The 25,714-nt window shown below is 45.8% G+C and overlaps 2 protein-coding genes across 4 annotated transcripts; both read right to left on the minus strand.

Annotated features, from left to right (window-relative positions):
• Nucleotides 1-282: 282 nt before the first annotated feature.
• Nucleotides 283-4,015, minus strand: BLOC1S2 (biogenesis of lysosomal organelles complex 1 subunit 2). Of its 2 annotated transcripts, none has more exons than XM_075504986.1 (5): nucleotides 3,893-4,015; nucleotides 2,921-3,037; nucleotides 1,939-2,058; nucleotides 1,341-1,445; nucleotides 283-816 (listed from the first exon to the last, which is right to left on the minus strand). In XM_075504986.1, the coding sequence occupies exons 1-5, from the start codon at nucleotides 3,942-3,944 to the stop codon at nucleotides 785-787; spliced, it is 426 nt and encodes a 141-aa protein (XP_075361101.1). In that variant the 5' UTR covers nucleotides 3,945-4,015; the 3' UTR covers nucleotides 283-784. The 2 variants fall into 2 exon arrangements, with proteins under 2 accessions (XP_075361101.1, XP_075361103.1); XM_075504988.1 differs by lacking the exon at nucleotides 3,893-4,015 and adding an exon at nucleotides 3,446-3,656.
• A 1,375-nt stretch (nucleotides 4,016-5,390) lies between these two features.
• Nucleotides 5,391-24,925, minus strand: LOC142411296 (broad substrate specificity ATP-binding cassette transporter ABCG2-like). 2 transcript variants are annotated; one of them, XM_075504989.1, is made up of 16 exons: nucleotides 24,574-24,925; nucleotides 21,919-22,202; nucleotides 21,280-21,339; nucleotides 19,886-20,000; nucleotides 17,352-17,504; nucleotides 16,435-16,592; nucleotides 15,193-15,344; nucleotides 13,872-13,988; nucleotides 12,754-13,019; nucleotides 12,107-12,189; nucleotides 11,635-11,724; nucleotides 10,071-10,195; nucleotides 9,550-9,704; nucleotides 7,998-8,087; nucleotides 6,649-6,761; nucleotides 5,391-5,731 (listed from the first exon to the last, which is right to left on the minus strand). In XM_075504989.1, the coding sequence occupies exons 2-16, from the start codon at nucleotides 22,200-22,202 to the stop codon at nucleotides 5,584-5,586; spliced, it is 2,109 nt and encodes a 702-aa protein (XP_075361104.1). In that variant the 5' UTR covers nucleotides 24,574-24,925; the 3' UTR covers nucleotides 5,391-5,583. The 2 variants fall into 2 exon arrangements, with proteins under 2 accessions (XP_075361104.1, XP_075361105.1); XM_075504990.1 differs by lacking the exon at nucleotides 24,574-24,925 and adding an exon at nucleotides 22,613-23,208.
• Nucleotides 24,926-25,714: the final 789 nt, after the last annotated feature.

Raw genomic sequence — 25,714 nt, forward strand, 5'->3', positions numbered from 1 at the left:
TGCTGGGCATGCCTCTTCAAAAACTACTAGGATTGAAATTCATTGGTAAAGTAGAGAAAGGATCTGCTAAGCTAACTGAGTATGTGATAAAGCAATACTTCTTGAAATTTCACCTGAGGTCCAGACAGTCAAAGAACATAATTGCAGGAATACTTGACACGTTCTCTTCTATGATCTCCAGTAGCTAGAAGGAGTTTGTCTTTATTAACAGACCCTTTGAAAAAATAAAAAGACAACTTACATAATCGTTCCAACAGGAATTAGAGATTCCAGAGAGACAAATGCAGCAAGTTGTTTTATTGTAAATTTATAATAATTAGTCTCTCTATGTCAAACAGATAAAGGTGGATACCAAAATGAAGTGTTTTCAATACCATGCTCATAAGTCCAAAGGTCCGGGTTATCTTCTCAACGCAGAGCTCAATGAAGGAAAAAATGAAGTTTAGGTCCTGCTGCTACTAAGGAAAAATGTCTTTATAGGTTATGGAGGGCTTTTCCTAGATAGAGTATTTCATGTGGGACATAGGACTAACACACAGATAGCAAATATCAACGTATGGGTTAGGGACAGGCTTCTACTTTTCACTGCAGAACAACTGAGGCAACAGAACCTCTTGAGAAGAGGAAAATATTATTCCACCTTAAGCCTGAATACATCCTAATGTATTCAGTAGATAGAAAACGTTACCAGTCTTGAGGTTAGCCGTAACCAAATCCTTGTCAACATACAGAATTCCTGTTGTGCAACTTATAGCCCAACTCCAACTTAAAGACTGTTGTAATTTCATCGTTTCTCCAGTTTTTTGTACTTGGCTTCTGCAGAAAGAAAAATAACAATATTTTAGGACTGGATAGGTAAAAGCTTTGAATCCTGTAAGCTGCTATACATCTTAAAATTCAAGTTAATTTACAGTATCACTCAGGGTCAGTTTTTGCTAAAGCATTTAGGCAAATATAACTGTACAATAAAATTTTTAAGAGCCAGGTTCTTAAGTCAGACAACTAATATTAATTTAAGCCAAAGGGACTTGGGTGCCTGGTGGAACTTTATGAATCCCTCTATTTGCAGGATTAAAATTTGGGTCAGTGCATATCGTAAAAGAGAAATCAAGCCTTACTAATAAGCTGTAGTTCAATACCTGTACTAGTCCACCTCCATATAACTTGATATATTAATCTTTTCCCAACGCTTGCCACTTCACATGTTCGTTGCTCAAAAGCAGCATAGGCAACTCTGCAGCTCAGACTTGTTAAACAGAGGAGGAGTTTACTTTGTATTTTTAAGTCCCCTTGGCAAAGGACTATGCTGCTAGGTAGTAACAGTACAGGACAATAGTTACCAAGTTTTTTGGAATATGCATCCAATTTATAAGCTGCCTGCTCCAGAGCTGCAACCTGTTCCTCAATTAGGTTGATTTGTTCCAGATATGGCTGAAGACCAGCATCTTAAAAAACCAGAAAAATTGTATCTGTCAGTTCTCAGTAATTCACTTGCAAGAAAAAGTTCACACTTCAAACACAAGAATTTCTCATTACATTCTTCAGATAGTACAATTTAAAAGCTCCTTCCTTCCTCTGCCCCAAAATCAAGTGGTGATACTGATAGCCATGTTCCAGGAAAGTATGAAATGTATAAGAGTACTGGCTAGACTCAACACAAGTAACAATACAACGTGAACCAGAAGTGTTATTTCCTATCAGATCCAAAATCTGGGGTAAAACAGGACATCAATTCAGATATGTTTTCTCTTATGCTAATCTACACAGTCTATAGCTGAAAAGAAATATACAAGATTGGTATTGTATAGCAGCATGTCTATTTCAGTGAGTTTCCCTCCTTTGGCACCTAATGGAGTGTGAACTACCTGAATCTTAGATGCTTCATATCCCAAACAAGCGTACCATTCATTATACCCCTACCTTATTTGGTTTACTTACATTTTTGATTTAAATCCTTCAGATTTCTGCTGATGTTTATAGCAATATCTTTCATTTCTAGGTACTTCAAGCTAGTCAGCTTATTCATGTTTTCCAAGAGTTTGTAGTCTTCACTGGTGGCTTAAAAAGAATAGAGTTTATTTTAATTAAAAGTTGAGGCTGTTTGAATTGGGTGCAGACTCTTCAAGAGGACAAGAGATTTCAAACCAATAGCCAAATGTAAGAAAGAATAGTTTAGATGGTAATGCAAGTATTAGCAAAGTGTTCTACAAAAGGAGAGATGATATTTCGTGAATTGTAAAAATCAACTGGACTGATGAATACTTATTCACTTGCAGGGTTTTTTTGAGAGAGAAATTGACTCATTGCTCACATTTCTACTCTTATTCTGTCAGTTAAACACTTATGTTTACAAAACTGATAGCACAAATCCAGACTGGTAATCTGTACCATTTACCTTTCAAGTCCATGCAAATCAGTAGTGCAGTGAAGTGCTTTCAAAATTAGAGCCTATGGAATCCACTAACTTGTTGAGCAGTTTACTTTGCTCCAGTTAATGTTGCACAGCAGTTTGTTCTAAAGCATGAATGTTGGAAAATGTGTATGATCCTTGCTGTCACTCAGAAACAAAATAGCTGCACATGTTCCACTCTCAGTTGTGCTTCTCTTCTAGTCCTTCTTAACCTAGACCCCTTTTGTTTGTTTGTTTTTCCATGTACAAGCTTCTGCAAGACTAAAAATAATATTTTTAAGTTGCTGATATCATACTGAATTCTTTGGAAAAATGTGCTATTCTGGGACTTTATTAATATGACTAATCTCAGTGTTGTTAGTAGTCTAGCAACATGCCAGACTTGAACTGCCAGTCTTGCTAGATATGATCTAAATAGGTATAGTTTAGACAAACTACACAACAGACTTCTTTAAAAGAAAATGAAAAGGAACAAAAACTTACTTGCAGGTCAGTATTGCAGTGCCTTACCTGTCAGTTCACCTGTTAAATAAGTGGCCATTTTGTTGAACATGTCTTTACAGAGTTCATTGATGTCTGCCTCTGCTGGTTCCTTAGCTTCCTCCGCTGTTTCAACAGCAGGATCCTCTAATCAGGGTACAGACATTACAGAGTTAGGGGAAAGTTAGCAGGTACAGAAACAAACCATAAAGATTAAATGGTCCCATTTTTTTTCCCTTCAAATTGACTATACCTGCTTTCCATATAAGTTGTCTACTTTACGCTAAGGGTAACAAACCTAGGCTGTTTCCTTGAAGTAGCATCAAGATTATTTCAAAATAATACTTTAGGGAACATTGAAGGGACAGGCACCTGGCCCAACCACACTTGCAAGTATCAGCCCCCTCCTACGCTTAGACGACAGGAAAGGAACCTGGAAAGAACTTTTGAGTGACTTTGTGCACAATGCTACTGATGTTTATTTCTAGTCGCCGATTCAGAATAGAAGAACAACCCCCCCAGTCCGTTTCACGAGGGGCTACAACAGATCCCCACCTGTGGAAAGCGATAATCACCGCTTTTCTTCTCCAAACCCATTTCTACCACAACCTGCTCTTCGCAGGAGCAGGTCAGCACCTCTTCCTCAACCCGAAAGGCTGCTCTTTCCTTTGTCGGCAGCTTTTGCCGGCTTGAACACAAAGCCGAAGCAGCGGGGCGGGGGGGTGACAGGCACATGGGGGTAAGCCCCAGGCGGGATGCAGCCGCCGGGCTCCAGGGGAGCAGCCGCCCGGCCGACATACGCGAAGCCGCGGACCCGCCCCGCAGCCGGCGCCCACCCCACCACCGGAGCCCTTCCCGCCGCGGGGCGGCTGCTGCCCCGCCGGGCGGCTCCTCCCTGCGCCGCGCCGGGAGCAGGCCGCGGGCTGGCAGGGCCCGGCCACCGCCACGCAGCCAAGGGGCGAACCCGGAGACGGCCCCCCGGCCCCGGCCCCGGCCCCTTACGCTTGGCGGGCTGCGCGCCGGCCTCGGGCAGCCCCTCCGCCGCGGTCGCCATGGCGACAGGCCCCCTCCCGCGGCGCCCGCTTCCGCCGTCGACCCCGCGCAAGGCCGCGGCTCCGCCCCTCGCCGCTGCGGCGCATGCGCGACTGCGGGCGGGCCGGGGGAGGCTGCGGCGGCGGGGCCGGGGCGGGCAGCGGGCTTCAGCAGCGCTGGGCTCTGACCGGCGGGGCTGCCGCCGCCGCCGTCGCCGTGCCGGCCCCGGCCCGCTCCCCGCCGGGCCACGCAGCAGCCGGGGCCTGGCAGCCGCCCCGCGCGTAGAACCGCTTCTGGCCGCGTCGTGAGGGCAGGCCTCCGCTACTGCCTACAGCAGGTGTCTGACGGCTTCAGTTGCGGGAACAAGCAAGAACAGCTTTCATCACGGCACGGGGAGAAACACAAATACCGAGATGTAAAACGTGACACGAGTTTACTTTTTACCAGCTGTAAAAGGCAGTGAAGCAGCACAGAAAGAACATGGTTTGTGCTTGACGTGGCTGCGCTCTCAGTTTAATTTCCCCCTTTCTAACACCACGACTGAACCATTTATTGCAAGAGCACCAGCAGCACTTTCACACTGCAGGCCAGTTTCAAGAGCTGCTGCTAGCCCAGCCCTCGCAAGCAAACTCTCTAGCCTTGTGTTTGAGGCTGTTTTTCTTTGGCTTAGCTGGCCCACTTGCATCTGAGGGTCTTAATGCAGCTTAAAAGCAGGTCTGCTTTTGCTAATGATGTGGTGAGGAGATAACTGCTTGTATGCTCCAGTCTGTCCTGTGGTGACTGTGGTAAGCGTTGCTTTAGTTGCAACAGCAGTGTCTGCATGGGTTTTTTCAGTCTGTAGTATAAGTAGCATGATATATAGATTAAGCCTGTTAAAAAGATAATTGCTAAGTATACACATTTTTATTTAAAAAAAAAAAAAAAGGGGAATTTCCTCCCCTCTTCTTAACTAGTAAATATTTTTTGCCGGGGGGGGGGGGGGGGGGGAGGCATTGGTTTGGGGTTTTTTGTGGTTTTTTTACATTACAAGAGTATATATTTCTCACTCTTCTTAGATGAGATGTCTTACACCACTGCTGTTTAGTTTTTATTCAAGCAAAAGTTGTTTCTGCAAGTAGCTTCCACTGAGAAGCCAACAGAAGTACAGCTGTTCTTGCTTGGCAAGGAGCACTGATTCCTGTACTGATTTCAAACTCAAACGCATCTCCAACACGCTGGGAATGGTCTCTGGCTCTCCTCAGATGTGACCGGGGCTAACAAGGGGCAACACATCAATGCATAAATGCCATCATCACCTTATACCATTTGTGATGGAGAAGCTCATGTGTTCAAAGGAAAATGTTTCCCTTTGAACATTTCCTGTATAAGTTGGCCACAGGAGAGTAATGCTTTACAATATAGAGTTTGATATGTACCCTAAGGAATTATGAGAATTATATTCTCTTACAAAAAAATCACTTCTGCAATGTACATAAATGCATTTCTTCTTAAAAACCAAAATCATACAATCATGTGGAGATCATGCTCCAGAAACAAGGGGACAGGGTTCCCATCTGAAGTCCAGTACAGTCAGTTGAAATCTTTTGGCAATCTCCAGTAGGCCCTAACAAGCTTTACAGTTTTAAGACCGGAGAAGCTGCAGAGCAAGGCAATGTAGGAGTCTATGTGAACTTCCTCATAAACCGGAGTTTTGCATAGGCAATGATAAGGAAGATAACAGTCATGCAGAAAAGAGCCACTATGTTTTCCCACATTGCCCAGTTTGTAGGTGCAATTCCTTGGCTGCACAGGTATGCTTCACCCGAACACCTGCGGAAAAGCATGAGGCAGAAGTTGGTATTACTATGTGGTGCAAGTCTTCAGGTAGTTACTTTTATTCCCATTCCACAAAGATTCTTCTACCCTTAACTCTGCAAAACAGGTGACAGAAATAGAGTAACTTCATAACCTATCACTAAAAAAAGCTTAAGGAACAAATCTAGATCTCTGGTTCTCATCATTTTTCAGTAGTATCCTAATTCTTGTTTATAGATAGCTGGCAATTTATGAGTAAACCTCAGAACCACATTAAACCATGATAAGTACAAAAGCATTAGTTTCACACAGCAATCATTGGAGGTCCGTAGCAGGGGTTTGGGGTCCAAAAGCTGGGGAAACAGTGCTCTAGCACAGTTCCCTGCAATAACCTCAGTTTGCCAGCCCTCTAGCATGTGTCATGAAATACTTGCATTCCTGCAACTTAAGGTATCAATAGTCAAGAGTATTTCAAATGGGGCAGTAGCACTGGGAGAGAGATACCTTGGCTCTCTGCTATATCTGCAGGGAGGTTAATATTTACAAACAAGCTCTGAGGGGCAGGCATGTTTCTGATCTCAGGTCTACTGCTTCTCAACAACTTTGTAGCTGTCCACACATTGCATTTCCATTGCTAAGTGACCCTGGGTTTGTTTAAGAAAACTGATAAGCCAGGGCTAGGTTATCCAAAACAAAATTTCATTTATCTCATCTGCCTATTTTTAGGAGTAAAGTTTCATCCTTACTTCACTCTTGGGTAATTGTGAAGTTTTACTATATAATCCTAAAATATATTATTTTGGGACATATTATTGAGACTGGCCTGTGAGTGGTTATTCTGTGAATAATATAAAAATTTGAAACAGTCAGACTTCTCTTTAAGCATGCCATCACAATTCAGGCCCAAGAACCACCATGAGTTAGAGACTTACATTTCTCCTGAAGTATCGGGGGGGCAACTGCCTGTATCTCCCACAGACGCTGTAACATTTGGATTCTTCTCACCACAGAAGTAGAGATCTCTGAACTCATTCACTTGAAGAGCCTAGGGAAAGAGGCAGACATCAGATTTTTACAGAGTTAGTGATTTGGGGTGCTAAAACTGAAACACCTCAAGGAACTTGATTAGACACATATCACTGTTCTTGGAATCGTATGTTTATGTTCCTTTTTATTTTGAAGCTCTTAATCACTGCCTTTCTGAGGAACTGTTCCAAGTTGTACATGCAGGATGGTTTGGTGTCCGAGTCTTTGCCTTCAAAGTTATGTTTCAGTGATTTAGCGGTGGGTTTCTGTCTTGCCAGCTAGAAGTTCTGTTCATCCACTTTCATCTGGGTCAATCTACTGACCCAGAAAACCGTGTGGCTGCATGCAGACACCCCAGCACCAGCACACTGAAGCAGATGGCACAGTCAGCCAAGGCAAGAGGGGAAGGGTTCCCCTGCACTGGCATCCTGGGCTAACTGCAATCTCAGGGGACACTTCCACATTCAGCAGCACTGATAAAATACCTCAGTGATACCCAAACAGGGGAGGTGTCACACATCTCCCCCACTCCCTGATCCTACCTTTCTCTTCCACTGCCAGTCAACATGATCCTGCCCACACCACCCTGCACCAGCTCCGGCATTCATTTCACTCATTTTTACTCAAAGGTAGGAAACTATTCCTCCCAAATAGCCTTGGCCAGGATGAAGACAGGAGATGGAAGCACAACTCCCACCTGTGACCAGTGCGTGACCTGCTATGCCTAGTTACTGTGTTTCAAGCAGCTGCACCCTTAGCTTTCTGGTACCCCAGCTTCTTATTATTCAGAAATGGCAGTAAGTCATATTTCACTTCAGAGGAAGCCACACTGAAGACTGAGACACTCAGGCATTACGGTAAATCCTTTAACCAGCTGGATAGTCATTAACCTCAGACTGGGCACCCAAACGGTCTCTGGAGAGGCCATACAATATTTGACTTTATTCTAAACCATAGTGATCAACTATTCAGGCTAGGAATTAGTGCCTCACTGGACAGCTCGCTCTGCTGCTGTCCAAGCAGCACTCATTTTGTGGCACAAAGGATTTGTTTGGTCTCTGAGACTTCCACCTCTCACACAGAGATTAACTTTTGCTTCCTTTTTGGGGTTGGCTGGTTTGTTCTTTTACCATGTTTATGCAAGGAAAGAAACCAAATCTGACTTTTAAGAGAACTTAATTTATACTCAAAACCTCTCCAGGAAGCAGCAGTGTGGCTACACTACTCACAGACACCAATCCTACTTTCTACTCACGGTGAGGCCGTATCGGGGGATGCTGAAGTACTTGAGCCAGTTCAGCCAGGCCATTACAGAAGGGAGGTTTACTAAGAGGCCCGAAAAGATCTGAAATAGAACAGAAGAGACTAATGAGTCACAAACTCTGTTTACTGCAAACAATGCCATTCCTGCACAGATGCTGCAGTTGCCCAGCAGAGGTGCACTGGGATAGACGGACCTCCTACTGCTGTTGTGCCTGTGCCTACAGGCATGAGGTTCAAACCTTGCAGCAGTCCCAGCCAGCTGGCCCAACAGCACACTCAAAACTAGAGAGTTGAACTGCTTGCAAAGAGGTCAGAAAGGTTTTCTACATCCACGTGTGAGATAAAGCATGCATGCCAACAACTTCTTAACTCTAGAGGACTGTGTCCCTGTGGTAGAGATAGCCAGAGGCTAAAGAAGGATGACTGGGAGATGAAGAAGTGGAGAAACAAGAAGGAAACCACAGAGAGCCTTAAGGGCTGTTACTGTTTCAGCTTTCTGCTCTGACCTACATCTTTTATCTGTGCTCTCTCCTGCCTGGAACAAGGTTTGCTCTTCTTGGCACTTCATAGGTAAACATGATGCTTCAGGCTGTGCTTCATCGCAAGTATTTCTGTGCTTACCCTGCTGTCTTTCAGGATGTGCATGTGCCATTCCTTATATACTGTGACTTAGTGTACATCAGCTGCCCTTCACTACGCATGCACACTTCTCACCCACAGCAAGCACTTGAAGCAATACACTATCACCTAGCTTATTGCAAAAGCAGCTTAAGTTAAAAATCGAAGAATAAGGGATGCACTGTGGGCTCAGAATATGTATGCAGACAGCTACCAGGAATCACCTGACAGAAGGTACTTTCTACTCTAAGGTCACTTGATAGGTCTCACAGGCAAGAAGTTTCATCATTAACATTATCTCTTTGGAAAATAATTCACATCCCTTATCAATGAGTAGTCATTGAGTATCAATGAGTATCAATGAGTATCAATGAGAAAATTCCTTTCTCTCTCACTTGCTGTCTTCCTTAGAAGTCCTTGAAGAAGAATATTGAAGTAATTTCTGGAACCCAGGGGCAATACTGAATTTAATAAAGAGAGGGTATGCTCCTGCTAATCCCACTGGGCAACAAAAATTAATGCAATAAAATCAATCAATCTAAAGTTTATTTCAAGATTTTTTCCTTTTAAATGATCTAGTTGATCACTTAGATTTCTAATACTGGAAATGACAGATTTTTAAAATCAATTTTTGTAAGGACAATGTAAAAAAAAAGAACCAAACACTTTTTTGGGGCACACTGTATGCAAAGCCCTGGTGGCATCATACCTACTGAATTGCACCTGAGAATGATTTGACCCTTAGATTACAAGTTGGCAGAAGTACATCTTTGACTAGTGACAATAAAATCACAGGCATGGGGCTGACATGCTACTGGACTGTGGATTCTCAGCCTGCTTAGGGCTAGCTCAACCCAGTCCTCTCAGCCTGTCTCAGCTGCTTCCTCACCTCCACCAAAGGAGCACACACACCCTTATATACTTACAAGCATCAGGACAAAACAAATAGTGATGAGCAGATTTGCCACAGCCACCACATCCATCCCAGCACTGATAGCCAGAGACATGGCCGTGGCAGTGTAGGACACCAGTACCAGGGTCAGCATGAAGAAGAAGAACCGGCCTGCAACAGCTTGGTATCCTGTCAAAAAACAGAAAGGAAAGAGTCCAGTAAACAACCACATTATGAATTCTAGAGGGGTACCCTTGGACTCCTATACAAGACAGGGAAAGCAGGAAGAAAGACCAAGTTTGGAGTTGGCAGGAACTATGCGTGCTCCAAAGGCCCGAAGAGCATTACCAAAAGATGTGGTCAAGCAGGTTCTGTCTTAGATTGCTGGTGTCTCTGCCCCTGCCCCAGAGTCCTCCAAAGTTATGATGCCAAGCACTTAAATCAGTTGAAGGTTCAACTAGTTTCATGTTATAGATACAGGAATTAAACTCTGGCTAAGTCAGAAATCAAATGTGTTGGAAGATGACAGGTTCAATGAAAGCATCAATTCTTTACCAATCATCCAGTAACTGATGCATGAGAATATGATGGCTGGAGCAGTTCTCATGGGCAGCAGATCTCCTATCATCAAGGCCAGGAAGTAGGCAGACACACGGTAATATCCACTGGTGTACTGATGGCTGCGAGGACAGGAAGGAGGGGAGTTGTACAGGTTTAGAGGTTATCTAGGAAGCAGGCTCAGCATGTGTGTCTGGTTTATCCTGATTCGGTTTCTGTTCTCTCTACCACTGACTCCTTCTCTATATACAAGTTGCTTATTTTGTCTGTGCTATCACTTCCCACTCTGTAAAGTAAGGGCTGATCTATCTCACAGGCCCTGCAGTCATACTGAGAGCCCTCTGAGGAAAGTGAATGAAAGTGAATGAAAGTGAATGAAAGTGAATGAAAGTGAATGAAAGTGAAGGCTATGTGACTGCTAAGTAACGTATTGGAAAAAAGCTCCTAAATGTCTTTTCAAAGAGAATGATCCTTAACACAAGAGCATGGGGAAGTATTAGACTGCTATTAACTGAAGGAACATTTCATCCACAGCTAACTCATACAGCTGCTTCCAGGGGAGAAGGAATGATACCCAACAATGGGAAAACACCTTTAGGACATCAACTCACCTCCAGTTCACAGGGCAATTAAATTTCATTATGATTGTTTTGCTACTTAATGGAGCTCATGAAAAGATGCTTTAATTGGTGAGGTGCCAAAATCCCCATTGACACTGCTGGTAAGCTAAGCAGGTAAGCAGGGCAGACTGGCAAGAAATGTCAGTGTGGGGGCAATTCACTCCTGAGCAGCTGTTAGGGGCAATATTAAGCTGCTCTGAGCAACCTGTGGGTGGACATATGCATTCCAGGCACAAATCTCCAATTTATTCTTTGCTGCCTAGGATCTGTCTCTTGCCCTTTCATCCCATGAGCTGGAGGCTATTCCAAACTACATTTTCAACATATATGTATATGTACATGTGTGTATATAATATACCACATGCATTTACATACATATACACACATACAAACACATATACATATATATAGAGACATATATATATACACACATATACACATATATATAGATAGATAGATAGATAGAGAGATGCGCTTGATTATTAGGGAGCTCTTGTAAGCCAGCCAGCAGCCCTTTTCATCTGAGCATCCCTTGCAAAGCTTTTCCAAGAACTCTCCCTTTGTCTTTGCAGAGTCTTACCACTTTAGGATCACTGCAAGACAGCATTTCAACCCTGTCAGCAAGAGGGCAGGCAGGGTTCACAGCCTGCAGAATTCACATGCAGACTTCAAAAAGAACTGTTACCAAAAGTGGGTAGGAAAAGCACGTCTTAATAAACTGTGACATAGCAAGCAAGTAAAAGCATTGTATTTCTCCCCTCCTTCCCCCACCTCTTAGCATTTCAGCTCTCTGCTCTACAGACCAATTTAGCATTACTATTACAATCTGGTGTTGCAAGGGAGCAATCAAGTCTTTGGTGGAAATCACTTTGTTTAGCCTGTAAGATACCCCCCCTGCCTCACTCCAGGGTATGAGACAGTCTAAGTGCCTCACTACTTACACAAATAGTTTCTTGTCTCTGATGAACAGCTCAATTGCAGAGACGCTGGAAAAACACTGGTTTGTGGTGACAAAAAACAAGGATCCAGCCCTAGAAGGCAAAACAGAACAGTCAAAAAGTGAGGAAACAGCCTAGATCAACACTGGCAGCCTCAGACATCATCATACCATCAAGTCAGTGCTTTTCTGTCTCTGTCCACAGAATGGAGATATTTAATTGTGCTACTGTAGATCTTAGCTGTAAAACCAGGTTTATTCCTTTATCTTCCCTTTCACATCTCCTTTGTACATATGTGCGAGCCTGACAGAACTGGGGTCCCTTTAGGACCTCCAGCAATACCATGCTGCAGTGCATTGAGGCTTGTGAACCCAACCCTCCTTTGTGGTCCAAGTGGATCCCAAGGCCTTCCCTGTGGCTGAAACCTGTCTGCTACAGACAGAAAAATGAGCAAAGCTGTGGCTTTCCAACTTACCTATTCTGGATGCCACTTCGATCCAATTTTACACCGAAAAAGATAGCACCCACAACCAAGGCTAGAATTATGGTCACTGCAATCTAAAAGTGGAAAGAAGAAAGGGAGAAGAGAGTCCTTCAGATAAGTAAATAGGGACAAACTTATTATTAAGGCATATGCAGGGTTTAAGATTCACACCTGCCTAAAACTTTGCTGTTGTAAGTCAATGTATACCTATGACACACAAAATTAAAAGCCTTATGGCAAATTTTCTGAGTTTATCCTCGTCACTTTTCTCCTTCCTCTGATCTTCTTTGGCTGGGAAAGGTTGGTAGAAGCACACTCAAATAATAACCTAGCTTAAAATTTTAAGTGAGGCACACAATTAACGTCACCCTAGAAGTTCCCCATGTGAACCACAGAATGGAGCCTTTCCCCCCACTCCCCAGTCTTCAGTGCAGTAGTCCTTGTGCTAAACTAAAATGGAGATTTTTTTCAAAGGCAACAAAGGTAGCTGGGCATCTCACTCCACTGAAATGGCAGTGGCACAGGACTTTCCTGTTTCCCTAGCTGCCTTTGAAAACAAAAGTCTGTCCTACAAACAAACTGCAGATTGCAGGACTGAGAGCAGAGGGAGTCTGAGACTTTTAGCAATTGTTACCTACTTGTGCAATGGATGCCTGTGGGTTCCTGATGAGGTTTTTCAGGGAACGCTTGGACACCCAGTACAGTTGGGTGAAGAATCCATTTGCATAGGTAATCTCATGCCCCTGCTTGGATACACTCTGCTTGCTTCCCCGTCTCAGCTCCACTTTCCCCAGTGCTTCCTTTGTGCTCTGATACAGGCTGGAGTTGAGATATTTCTGGTGCAGCACATCTACCACACTGCTGTCCATGTTAACTTCTGCCACTCCATTTTCACTGCTCACCTCTGAGTGAGAAAGACAAGATATGGCTTGTGATTCCCCATGAACCCTACCTTCAGACATGGCCCATCAACATGCTCAGCCACTTTGGAGGCTGAATAAAAAAAGCAGGAATGCCCAGAGAATTCAAATTGTTCAAACCTTAGCTCTGAGCTTAAGAAGCTAGCTTGAGTGAGAGCGTTTCCCTACAGTTTTAGTCAAACTAGCTAATCTGCCTGTTCTTTGTGGCACAAAAATGGCCGTATTCTTAGAATGAGGCACCAGAAAACCTTTGTTTCACTGAATTTTAGGGAAGTCAATGTTTGCTCTGATCCATTTCCCCATCCTCAAAAAGCACCATTACGAAAACTGTTCCCTTACAATCCTTCAGTCATGGATATGCTATAGCATCCCCAAACAAATATTTCCCAACATTTTACTAACTATATTGTTAGAGAGTTTGTTCTCTAATCTAGTTCCAATCTTTCTCACTGCCCTGGAAATCCATTACTCCTTAGCCTATCTACCCTGTCTTCTCTGCAGCAGCCTCTTATGTGACTGAAAACTGTCTTCTCTCAGCTGTCTCTTGAGACTAAGCAATTCTAGTTTTTCAGTCTTTCCCACATAGGTTTTGTAAATTACTGATATTTATCACTGCTCTCCTATATTACTGAAAGAAGAAAAAAATCCCTTTTAAAAGTTTTCTGAGCTCTTTAAAGAAGCCCAAAGCAAAGTATATCTATTAGTAGGAAAAATAAAAAGATAATGAAGTGCCCTTTTTGGGCACTGGAGGAAACCCAGTGAATAAAAGCTTGCCATCACCACATACAACTTTCCTTCTACACCAGCCAACAGTGGATTTCTCCTGCACACTTTACCGTTTCCTGTGTCCACAGGTCTGTGATCTTCCTTGCTTGCTGCCACAGCCGTTGAATCACCGTTTATGATATCAAGGAAGAAGTCAGCTGGATTGTTGAAGGGTTCACATTCATATCCTTTTAAAAAACCCAAAAAACATACATGCAACATGTTTGTATTGCTCAGAGGACAGCTTGGAAGGTCAGGTCTAATACTATATCACTCTTCCACAACCCTGTTACAAGAAAACTTCACTGCTTTCCATGAGCATTAGTTTACAGCAGTAGAATGGACAGGATTTAGGAGATGGTGAATGTGAGGTATCTATACAGAGCTTCAAAGATGCTTATTCTTCCCTGATCTTAGGTGAGGAGAAATCCGTAACTTGCTTCTACACAGCTCAGCATGGACAACTCTTGCCTCCTTCCCAGTGCTGTTCAACCACATCTCACTCTGAAAGACACAGTTCCTCAGTAGAGGTTGCTGGATGTCTGCTCTATAGCCTCAGATGCTTGCTCTAGAAGCTCAACTCTTGCTTGTGTTTCCTTGGTCACAAGGAAGAGGAAGGGCTGTCCAAGAGCAGCTTCTTATAATATGGTTCTAGCTTTGGGATGAGGAGGAAAGGGGGGAAAAAAAAAAAAAAGCAAGGATGCTTATTCTATAGCATTCCTGTGAGAAAGGAAGTGAGGTGGGATACTAAGAGGAGGAGTAGAAGTAGTGAGATTGGTTAAAGCATCTCCCTTAAAGCCAGGGGAAGCTTACAATCCAATGTGTCTGCATCTAGACTAGATGGGAAATTCACTCCACATTCTCTGTCCATTACAGTCAGAAACCCTCACCCTGCTTACCTGGACAGGGGGCAGCCACCCAACAGCACAATTATTAACCTGTCTTAAGACAGACCATGATTTTGTCCTCTTGGTCGCCCACCTGCATTCAGACTAGAGCAGATTCTTGGATCAGCCCCTACAGATTGCTGCCCATCTGCAGGCTGTGGTTCAAAACCCACTGGGTCTGCCACCTAGGCCTGGCGGAACTACAAACGTCATCTTGTCTCTTGTGCATCGTGCTTCTAAACGTCCAAGCGATTCTGTGGTTTTGTCCTGATGCAAGGCAAAACAAAGGCAGGAGAGAGCCATGCTCTCTGTTGTCTGGAAAATTTTGGTTTTATCATTTTGGTTTTTGCTGTTCTAACGTAACACTGTCCAGACTGTATGTGTACAGCCTCTAGTATCCTAGTGATAAAACAGCACAGGACTGCTATCCAGTGCTAGGGTAAGAATCTACCCACAGATTAAACGCATTAGCCAGTTGCCTTTGCTCTTGGCACAGAAGACTTACCAATAGAACTAAAGTACTCCAGGGCCTGCTTCGCAGGACCATGGTACAGCACCTTTCCCAAAGCTAGTAATGTCAGACTGTCAAACAGCTTGAATATGGAATAGCGGGGCTGATGGATGGAAAATATGATGGTTCTCCCTCTTCTTGACAGCCTGAAATAGAAACAAAACATCTCTCAAATACACCACACTTTGCATTTCAGAAAGGTCATGTTAAGCCCAGCAAAAAATAAGTATCCAAATCCAAGACAAATACTTGTCAACTTCTCAGGGTCTCGACCTAGAAAAGTTGTAGTTCCCCCTTCTCTGTCACTGTGTCAGATGCTGCCTGCAAGACCTTCAAGACAGCACCCATCATTACAAGAGACCATCACTGCAGTCCGGGTAGACAAAGTACGATGTTGTCTGTAGCTAGCAAAGGTTGAGGCCACGGCTGTGTATAAACCCTCCTTACATGTTTTCTATACCAGGCTTCAACCTAACTGGAACAGTCCTACTGCACTCAGTGGCAGTACCAGACTTTACATAGCAGGCTGTGGAAGTCTGGCCAGCTGAGATTTCTCTTGGCTATTCTGCTGAAGATTTACTCTCTAGAAAAGTCAGAACTAGTTTTCCTTCAGGTTTGTCAGACACTCTTTCACGGGCTTTTGCACTGATGCCCAACAAGTATCCTCGCTGATCAAAGACCTCTATCCACAAACAGCAGAGCAAAATGTCCCCCCAAGCAAAACCAGACAACATGCTACAAACCCAGGAGGAGGGTTAGGAACTCATTCTCATTAAATAAGCCTTGTTTGGTCCTCTTTGTACCAGAAGACAGTTCATCTCCAAAACATAGGGGGCACTGAGGGTAAATCTGCAGGTGAAGTCTGATCTGAGTTCAAGGCCGTTGCCAGAGTGGAGGAAGAGACTCTGTAATAGACTCAGCTGGAAGGCCAAGAAATTATGATTACAAGGCCTGACCTCCCAGTTCACCCCTCTCTGTGGCAAAGGGAAGCTGTCCAAGCTACATCTGCTTTTTGGGCTCCAATCCAATGCTTGCTGTAGAAAGGTTCCCATCAACTTCAAAAGGCTTTGGACAAGATCCAAATACAGAATTTACTACCACTTCTGAGTCTAATTGTCTAGCTTTTTTTTTTTTTAAAAAAAAAGCACTGTAGCTGGTCAGTCATAACAGCATTCATTTTTTTACTAATGAGCTGACAACAAAATTGCAGCAGAGCCCTGAAGAACTGACTCTTACTTCTTCAAAAGGATGAGGACTGCATTGGCTGTGCTGGCATCAAGACCAGTTGTTGGCTCATCCAGAAAAAGGACGGGTGGTTCTGTGATGAGCTCCATCCCAATGTTGGTTCTTTTCCGTTCCCCTCCAGACACTCCCCGGATCAATTCGGTTCCTACCTACAAGCAGAAGAAATCAAGTATTTGCAACAAGACCTGGTCAGTGCATGCTCTGGAGTTCAGGGCTCTCCACACCCAGCAGCACTTTTCATTTTCAGAGTCCTATTAGTGAACTCTAGGACCAGAAGCAGATGATGGGTCTGACTCAGCGTGAGGGACTGTGGAGCAGTAAGCAGAGCCTGATTTTCAGAGGCACCAGGCACCTTATGACTTCAGGGAACAAGGATGACACTGACAAGGAATGAGGCCACAGCAGTCAGAGATGGCATTGGTGTTCAGGGATGCCTTTTGTTGGTAGCTCACCTGCTGCTCAAGAGTGGGGTAAGTAAAGTAAAAGTAAAGTAAGAGTAAAAATGCTGCTGGGAGGAACAAGCTCTGCACAGAAATTCTCCATCACAGCCCAGCTTTCCATCCCTCACAGTTTTCAGCACTGTAAAAACAATTTCCCTGTCTTGTCCCACAAAGCCAGGAAGTGCCTGAGCAGTTTTCCAAGGCACTATGACTAGGTGACCTTTTCTCCTCTGAACTTATACAACATGCTGGATGTGGTCCAACATCTTCCTCTTTTGGTAGCAAATAAACATACCTCTTTCCAAGCTCCCTCCTGAGCTGGAGACTGATTTCTTGTGTGCAGTATGGTTTAGTCAGGTTCCTGCTTAGCTTAGTGTAGATGCACTATGTACACCATACTGTGCAGAGTCAAGTAGTTCAGTTTCCAGAGGTAGTATGATTTCTGAGAAAGGTATTCTCACTGCTCACCTTAGCATCAGCCACTTTGTTTAATCCCAGCTCGCTGATTATCTGGGTGACTCGTTCTTCCTTCTCTTTAACACTGATGGAGCTGGGGAGTCGCAGGGCAGCAGAGAAGTGCAGGTTCTCCCTCACCGTCATTGTGCCCATGACAACATCATCCTGAAAGCAGTACAAATGGACAGTTGGAAAGCCTTCTTCTCAGCTACCTGACTGGGCACCAGAGTCCCTGTAGTGACAGCTGCTGGAAAAGCTGTTTGTGGACCATAGTGGAAACTGGAGTGAGGGACAATCCCTGCTTCAAAACTTACATGACATGAAATTCAAGGTCACTCAGTAGCAGTCAAGGGGAGAATGCAGCTCTGCAGGCTCCTAGCTTACACTAAGCACCACCTCAGCCTGCTTTCAGGCTCAGGAGTTCAAGTGCAGACAGTACCATTTTGTACCACACGTGCATTTTCCTTACCAGCCAAAGGGAAGCAGAGCAGGTAGCTGATTTTGTAAAGATCTAAACTTCTGCCAGTCCAGCTGAAGCCGATGGACGTTGCTAGTGCTCAGTGTTCAAGGCAGAGACACTCAGGGAGTCACCCAAGTCAGCTCTGTTCCCAGTTACAAGCCCTATCTTGCTGTGGTCCAGAGCACCTGCTGAGTTCAGCTTCCAACAAGGAGCTCTCCCCAGCTCCTTGCTGGCAGCAGCTCCTCAGAGAAACAAGAGTATCGCACCAAGATGCTCCTGATTTTTTCCATGTCTCAACTATCTATAACTCTTGGGCACAAGACCTTATTCTAAGGGCTGCTCCTTTAGAAAAGCTTCAACAGTCATGTGCATTCTGAGTAAGAATCAAATCTGTCCAGTTGAGAAACATCTGGGCAGCCTACACCAACCTGTAACAACCATGAGCCAAACAGAGTTGATGTCAGGTCCATCCAGAGCTCCATGCCTCTCCATCACCCCTGCTTTGATATTTGAGCCAATTCTGCATCTCACCATATGATGGGAGAAGGGCTGCAACACTGGGCAGCTGCTGAGAAACATGCCTGTTAATCAGGCACCTTTCAAATCTAGTGCCCTTTTGGAAGACACAGCCCCTAAGCTGCAGGGCAGCAGATTCTTGCCTGCTTTGGCACTCCTTCCACATCAGATGTAGTTGATCAGCAGCGCAAAGGATGTGCCGGCCAACCATGGCACTGGAGTTAACAGAGGAAGACTGAACATGCTGCTGTGCTAGAAGTATGTGACATTACTCAGGGTGTAGTGTAACGGTAAACTGGCTTTGCGGCCAAAGCTAGTTTAGGAATTTCCTACCATCACTTCTCTCTCCACACACTCTCAGTCTCTCACCCTAGCGTCCCATTCCCCATCCTCAGATCCACCAATACAACTGTTGGGTCACCACATTGGAAACTAAACTATGAATTTAAGCTACCTTAATACCAAACGTAACCAACTGTGGCATGACACCCTCACTTGCAAGGCATGAGCGGAGAGACCACCGGCAGTTTTATAGGGATAAGACATGAATTAGCATGTCTATATGCTCATCTGCATAAAACTGATGCTATAATTACGTATGTATTTATGTATTTAGGCCTTAAGTATTGTTTGTAGTCTTTGGGCCATCTTTATTGATCTAGGGAGTACTGCACAGGGGTGGGAGGGGAGAGAGACCATTTAATGTCTCACCTAGTTGCCTATCATTTTAAGGTTAAGTTGGGTTGCTTTGGGCATTTGAGAGACAAATATCTCAAACTGGGACCACTTGCAAGAAACTTCCTGGCCATTCATGAAACACTGAGGATTTGGGGATCTTTGACCTGTAGGATCAAGACTCAGCATCAGTCTCGTCACATGCATCCTCTCAGAGCCCCCCAGCTGGCAACTTTCAGAAAAGCTGCCTATTTCACATCTGCCTGCAGTCAGAAGCCTGGATGGTTTCCAGATTTGGCTGCTTATATGGCTGCCAAGAATCCCCTTCTCAGCTCCCCCAGGGCTTTGAGGGTCTATTATTGGTCCAGGCCTCCACCCACTTCCACAGATTCAGCTGGCTTTTCCTGTCTCTGAGTGGAATGAAGCTCTGTCCCAGCCAGCCAGAATCAGAGGAAGAACAGCAGGGATCTATTTACTTCCTAGAATTATTGTCTGATAGCTTGAAGGTACTTCTGCTAGCTAGAACTGCTTCTGAGTTTTACAACAAGAGAATTTGGGTGTTGTGGGTTTTTTCCTCACCTTTTTATTTTTTTAAACCCTTGCTAGTACTTTCAGGGCAGAGCCCAAAGAACAAGCCGCGGTATCCCAGTGGTTTGGGCATCCATGTGGCTTTGGGAAGACAAACACCTACATGATTGATTTGGCTGGAGTAACAGTTTCATCCTCTTGTCTTCCGTATCCCAGAAAAATACTAAATACTGTAACATCTGAGTTATCAAATTAGACTCTGTAGGGATCATTGAAAATTACCTAACCTAGTAGTTCATGCTTTGCCCGTCTTATGCAGTCTTCCCTCTCAAGGGCTCCCAGGTCTCCACTGAAGGCAGTTACTCACCTGTACAACATATCCTGAAATGCACTTGAAATTTGGAGGTTGTGGGATGCCATCTATAAGCACTTCTCCAGACAGGCCTGCTGGGTCCTTTCTGGCAGCCAGCACATCTAGGAGACTTCAGAAAAACACCAGGCATTAGGTTTTGCCATAACAGCTGCTTTTGCCTTTGACTGGATAAGTACCACCAGCCAGGACTGCAGTTACAGCCTGCTCATGGCATGCTGCAAACCAAAGGGCACAGAAAGGGGCTTCCTCTACTCTGGGGGCTTTAGCTCTTTGTACAGAAAGCCTGTAGATACAGGATTTTCCAGCACAAGGTGTGCTACAGCAGTATGGTAGTATACAGACCCTCACAATTCACAGCAGTGAACCCCCTACAGACATAAACTCAGTCTCCGTATTAACAGCTAACCTTAAATGCACACAGACAAAAGCACCCTGCCGAGTAGCTGCAGTCTGCTCTCCAGCCAGGGGAGCACAGAAGTAACTACTTTGATCTCAAGGAAATTAATCCAAATGAGTATAAACAAGACTAGAGTTAAGATTAATTCTATAAAATAATTTTGTTTTAACGTATCACTGGATCTTCCTTACTGCCAATGCAGAGGCCAGCCTGCCTGCTAGCTAAGTAAACACCACCCTGATGAAAAACATCCTGATTAGCCAGCAGTCTCCTTAGAGCGGAAGATCAAGGGTCACCACAAAGACACACCTGTGTGAACAAGGGCCGTATTTGCCAGTTTCTGATATTCTTAGAGGCAGAGAGTGATAAAGAGCTCTCTTACCATGGTTATGCGGGAGAGAAAACAGCATCAGCGCTGGCTGGAGATAGTCTGCATGGTATTTCTCTGTGCTTGCATCCAAAGAACTCAAGCACATGTGCAATCCCACCACCAGGCCACAGCCAAGTTGGGGTGAGGATCCAAAGCATCCTACAGACTGACGTTACACCATATTCCTGTCAGTGGTCAGAGAGGGGTTTGGCCTAGCATCTTCAAGGAAGTCTTGCTGCAGCAACTTTACAGGGGACAACATCCCTCCTTCCCCCAAAGGAGCTTACCCTCCTCCCCGCCCACAGGTCTAGAACAGAGCCTACACCTGAGCTCCAGTCACCCCAGTTCAGCCTGGTATGTTAACTCAGGCCACCACCAAAGGTGACCGCAGTCATATGGGCCACCAACTGGAGCAGATGAGGAGTGTGACACCGCTGCAGGGCAAGAACTCCAGCAAAGCCGACAGCAGAGGGCCATGAGGTCGGACTTCATCACCAGATTTCTCACAGGCACACAAAGGTCTGAGCCTGCAGATCCCTCACATCTTCCCCAACCCTCAGAGTCCCAAATCCTCTTTGCACAGCTGACTGCCCATTTGAAGGAGCAGAAGAAAGTACTCACGAAGATTTACCGCTCCCTGTTGGCCCCAGGATAGCATTCAAGCCTGGCTTCATAATGCCACTGGAAGAAGGAAAGAGTTATTTCCAAATGGAGGACTGTTCACATGCAGCTCATAGTAGAGGTTAAGGTGTGAACAAAATGCTGTTGAAAGGAAAACTTAGATATTATTAAAAACTTCTCCTTAAATCTGAAATCAATAAGCATTTTTCCTTTCTTGTCCCAGACTGCCAGTCAGAACAGAACCAGAGCTGGACATAAAAAGCAATCTACAAAAGAGAGAAATTAAGTGTCTTCCCTGCTGAGCTGGGTCTTGAAAAGAGTAAGCAACTGCTCTCTGCTGCTCATTTCCTCCCACCGCAGCTTGAACCATAGTTAAGGGAACCCTCAGATCTTGTGGCAGAAGAGTTCACACAAGTTTGGTCCTAATTTGCCCAGATCAATAACTGAAACTGCTCCAGCTATATCCTGGCTCTTTTGCCTAAAGGCAAATTAGAAAGTGCTCACATGAACTGCAGACTGGCAGGAGGGTAGGCATTTCTTTACCAGCACAGCTGGATCTGGCAGGTGACATTGAGGTCACCGATTCACAGCAGCAGATTAATTCCTACCCTCTGGTATTTTACTTAAGCAAGAACTTACTAAACATTATGAAGGATCTTCTTTTCCACAGTTTTCCGTTTACATAGGAATCCACTGGACTGCTTAACGGAGTACTGGATGTTATGGAAACTCACAACAGAGCCCCGAGGGGATCGGAGTGACTCTCGTGTTGGAAGAGAACGTTGGAAATTGCCCGCTCCTTCCTCTTCTCCAACAGAAATAATGCTGTGATCAAATGTGTCTGCCATCATGTCCTTGTTACACAGGTCAAACTCCACTGCATGGAGTTTTTTGAGGTCACTGTTGTTTTGAGCAGTTCCCATCTGTTGAGACAAAGAACACAAAAACATGCAGGGAAGGAGGCATGCGAGCAAAGATTTCTCTAGAAAGTGTCTTGGAAAAGCAAGTTCACGCACGCCACACCAATCCTTACACGTGCCAAGTTTCCAAAATGATGGACATCCACACTGGAAGACATCCAGTAGTCCCCAAGGGCATAGAAACCCACAGATTTAGAACAATACACATAGCCTTTAAGAATGAGACATGTATGTTCTTGAAGAGATGCCAGCTCAAGGAACATCTAATGAGGTAAAAACCAAGCCTATCACTGATGGTGACCATCTTGCTCAACACAGTGGGGACTACAGATGCAAGCTGCTACCACTTAAGCTAAAGAGACTCAAGCTCCCCTCCTTCAGGTGCTCCCCTCCTTCAGGTGTAACGTGCTTACCTCCCCTCACACCCCCACAAAGCCAGCAGAGAAAACCTACTGATGAACCTGTATGAAGAACCACAGGAAGAAAAACAGTTGTGCTTATGAAAATGAAGGCCAGTCACATGCACCTTTTTTGCTGGCATAAGTTTGTTTCAGAGATACCAATATGATTAAAATAGCAATTACACATTGCTTATCATGTTTCAGTCACACCAGTGTCAAGGTACTTCACAACTACCAACAGGAAGATTAATTTGGATTTGTGTGCAGGCACCATTTACCCTGAAGAACAGTAGGAGCTTCCCCCTCCCGCAGGGAGAGATCTGGGACATCCCAAGGTAAGGAAAAACATGGTACAAACTGGTACATTAAGGAAAATTAAATAAGGTATCTATTTGTAATCACAAAGTTATAAAACACTCTGGTTCAAGCAGATAAGCTGCCCTGTAGCTCAGGATGGGAGCACGTGAAAGGGAGGACATGTGAACAGCAAAGGGAAGGAACTGTTCTCCCTGTCCATGCATCAGGGCCTACATAGTAGGAAATACATCAATACGGGTATAACCATTCATATGGATTCACTTACTAGTCACAGCAACAGAGCTCTTTTGTCAAGGGGCTGCTTCCCTTTCTGTTGCTGTAACTGATGGAGACCAAGTTTGGATCCCTTCAGTCTTTAAAAAAAAAGAAAAAGTTTAAAGTTCTTGCCTTGACATTCCATGTGAAGAACTTGGAAACTCTGCAGTCCCCAAGTTCTGCAGCCTGTGCAAGGCCTGAGCATAACTTGTACCCTGCCTTTTAGCCAGGTGCCCTTGCAGCCGTAAACTTTCGTGTCCCCTTTCCAGGCAACTGCAGCAAGGAAGAGAGGAATTACTACATGCCCCTTCCAGAAACTGAACACGACAGGTTAGACTAACATAAGTTAGTCTAATCATTTACTTCCCTTCTAGCTGCTGGCATGACGGTGTTTGCTGGAAAGCTAAAAGTTTACTGTGATGTTACGGAAAGCCGAGGCAGTCACCTGGCTAAGAGAGAGAATTGTCCACAAAGATGTTCATTGCTGGTTACTTGAGTTTTGTGGGAAGGTTGATGTATCCCACCAATCACCCTTTTCCCACCATCTGCACTTCTTTCCTCCCAGGACTGAGAGGGTGATAACCAGTAGGACCAACAATATGCACCACTGCAGAAGCAGTGGATTTCTCAGGGAGAGAGATGGTCATCCTTTTAAGAAACTGGAACTACAAGAGCCAGATTTAAAGAAACAGGAGTTGCCCTTTCCTCTCTGCCTCTTCCTATCACTTAAAGCGCAAGAAATTGCAGTAGCTTTTTCCTGTATAAGTAAAATAAAAGTGGTGGGGAGAAGGAAGGGTTGTTTAGCTTGGACACATCCTGAACTCTAAGGCTGGTCACCCCTGGGAAAGCCTTGCTTATGGGAAACAAGAAAGGATATGCTGGTTACATCAGCCAGAGAAGGCTTACATGCTTGAAAGGTTTTACAACAGACCAGGGGGAAAAAAAAGTCAGGATGACAGTGACACCAGGGGCAAAGACCTGGTTAGACTTTTGAACATTTGATTGCCATGTATACCTCATATCTCTTCTGGACAGGTTCTGTCCAGAAAGGGTTCATTACACTACGAATCCTTTTATTCGGGTTTTTGCAAAGCTACCGGTTAGCACCGGCAAGCTACACCACTGCTGCGGGTACGTGCCAGGATGACAGGAGGGTGAGAAAAGCGTAGCAGAGCCTGCAGGTAGGCTCAGGCAGCAGCAGCACCTCACAAGCAGTGCCCCCCCGGCTCCCACCCTCGCCCCTCGGGCCGGATCCGCTACTAAGCCGGAGCCGCGAACCGAGCCGGCCGACCACGCTCCGCTTTCCCCCCCGCGCCCCGGCCGCGCCGCGCCAGGAGCGCTGCCCGCCGGAGGGCTCCGCCGCACCCCGCCCCGGGCCCGGGCCCGCCCCGCGCCGTTACCTCCCGGCTGCCGCGGCGCTCCGGGCGGCGGCGGCGAGGGTCTCGGCGGCGGCGCTGCCTTGGCGGCGTTTTATAACCGGCCCGGGCGGCGGGTTACATAAACCGGCGGCGGGAAGCGCCCGGCGCTGTCACGCAAACCCCGCCGGGACGGGGGCAAAGGCGGCGGCGCTGGTGATGGAGCCCCGCGCCGCCGGGCAGCGCGGCCCGGCCCGCGGCTGTGCGACCCCCGGGGCGGTGCCCCCGCTGAGCCGGGCCGCCGCCGGCTGCCTGGGCCGCGCTGGGGCCGCCGGTTCCCCCGGCCGGGCGCTCGGTGCGGGGCGGCGGCGCGGCGGAGCCCCCGCGCGCGGGGATGCCGAGGGCTGCCCCGCGCTGTTACCCCGCCTCCCGGGGCGGGGAGAGGCGGAGTAGGGGGACACCGACTTCGTTCTCGTCGGACGCCGCCGGAGGGGGGAACGGGCATGGGACGTGAGATGCCCAGTAAATTGCCCTGCAGACCCTGGCACAGAGGGGTACAGCCGGGGGGTGGGAGGCAGCACCCACTCTCTCTCCCGGCCTCCCACCTTCTGGAAAGGTCATCAGGCCGGGGATGGTTCCTGTCCAGCTGGGTCAGCTGAGGCCAGAGGCTGGCCCGAGAGGCCTTCCAAGGGCGGCATTGCCACACTGACCTCACACCTTGAGAGGCAGTGTGCTCCTCAAGGCGTGGGATCAGGTGTGAGAGGCGTTTCCCCGCCGGGCCCAAGGGGGTCACGGCAGCCCACTGGGGTTATCCGTTGTCCATCGGGCTGCCTCTCCGTGCTGCCATGTGTTCCCAGCTAGGAGAATGTGTGAAAGCAGGAAGATCGGCTTTCCTTCAGTTTGTTGTTGAGGCTTCTCCTCGGCCTCCTGTTCCCAAGCACTATTGTCTTTATAAATAAGCTTGCTCTCCCCAGACTCCTTGGTGTTGCGAATGCAGGAAGAGCCCGCTTTTATGGTTTATAAATATGATTTATAGCAGAGCTGTCAAGTCACCATATGAATTGCCTCTAGTTTGACTACCCTCTGCAGTTCTGTACAGCATTGCTTTTTTCTAACAACACCTCTTGCTAGATCAATTTAAGGCTCAGCTAAGACGAAGCATACCTCTAGCTACCCAACTGATACC

This window comes from Mycteria americana, chromosome 6, assembly GCF_035582795.1.
Source record: "Mycteria americana isolate JAX WOST 10 ecotype Jacksonville Zoo and Gardens chromosome 6, USCA_MyAme_1.0, whole genome shotgun sequence".
NCBI classification, from domain to species: Eukaryota; Metazoa; Chordata; class Aves; order Ciconiiformes; family Ciconiidae; genus Mycteria; species Mycteria americana.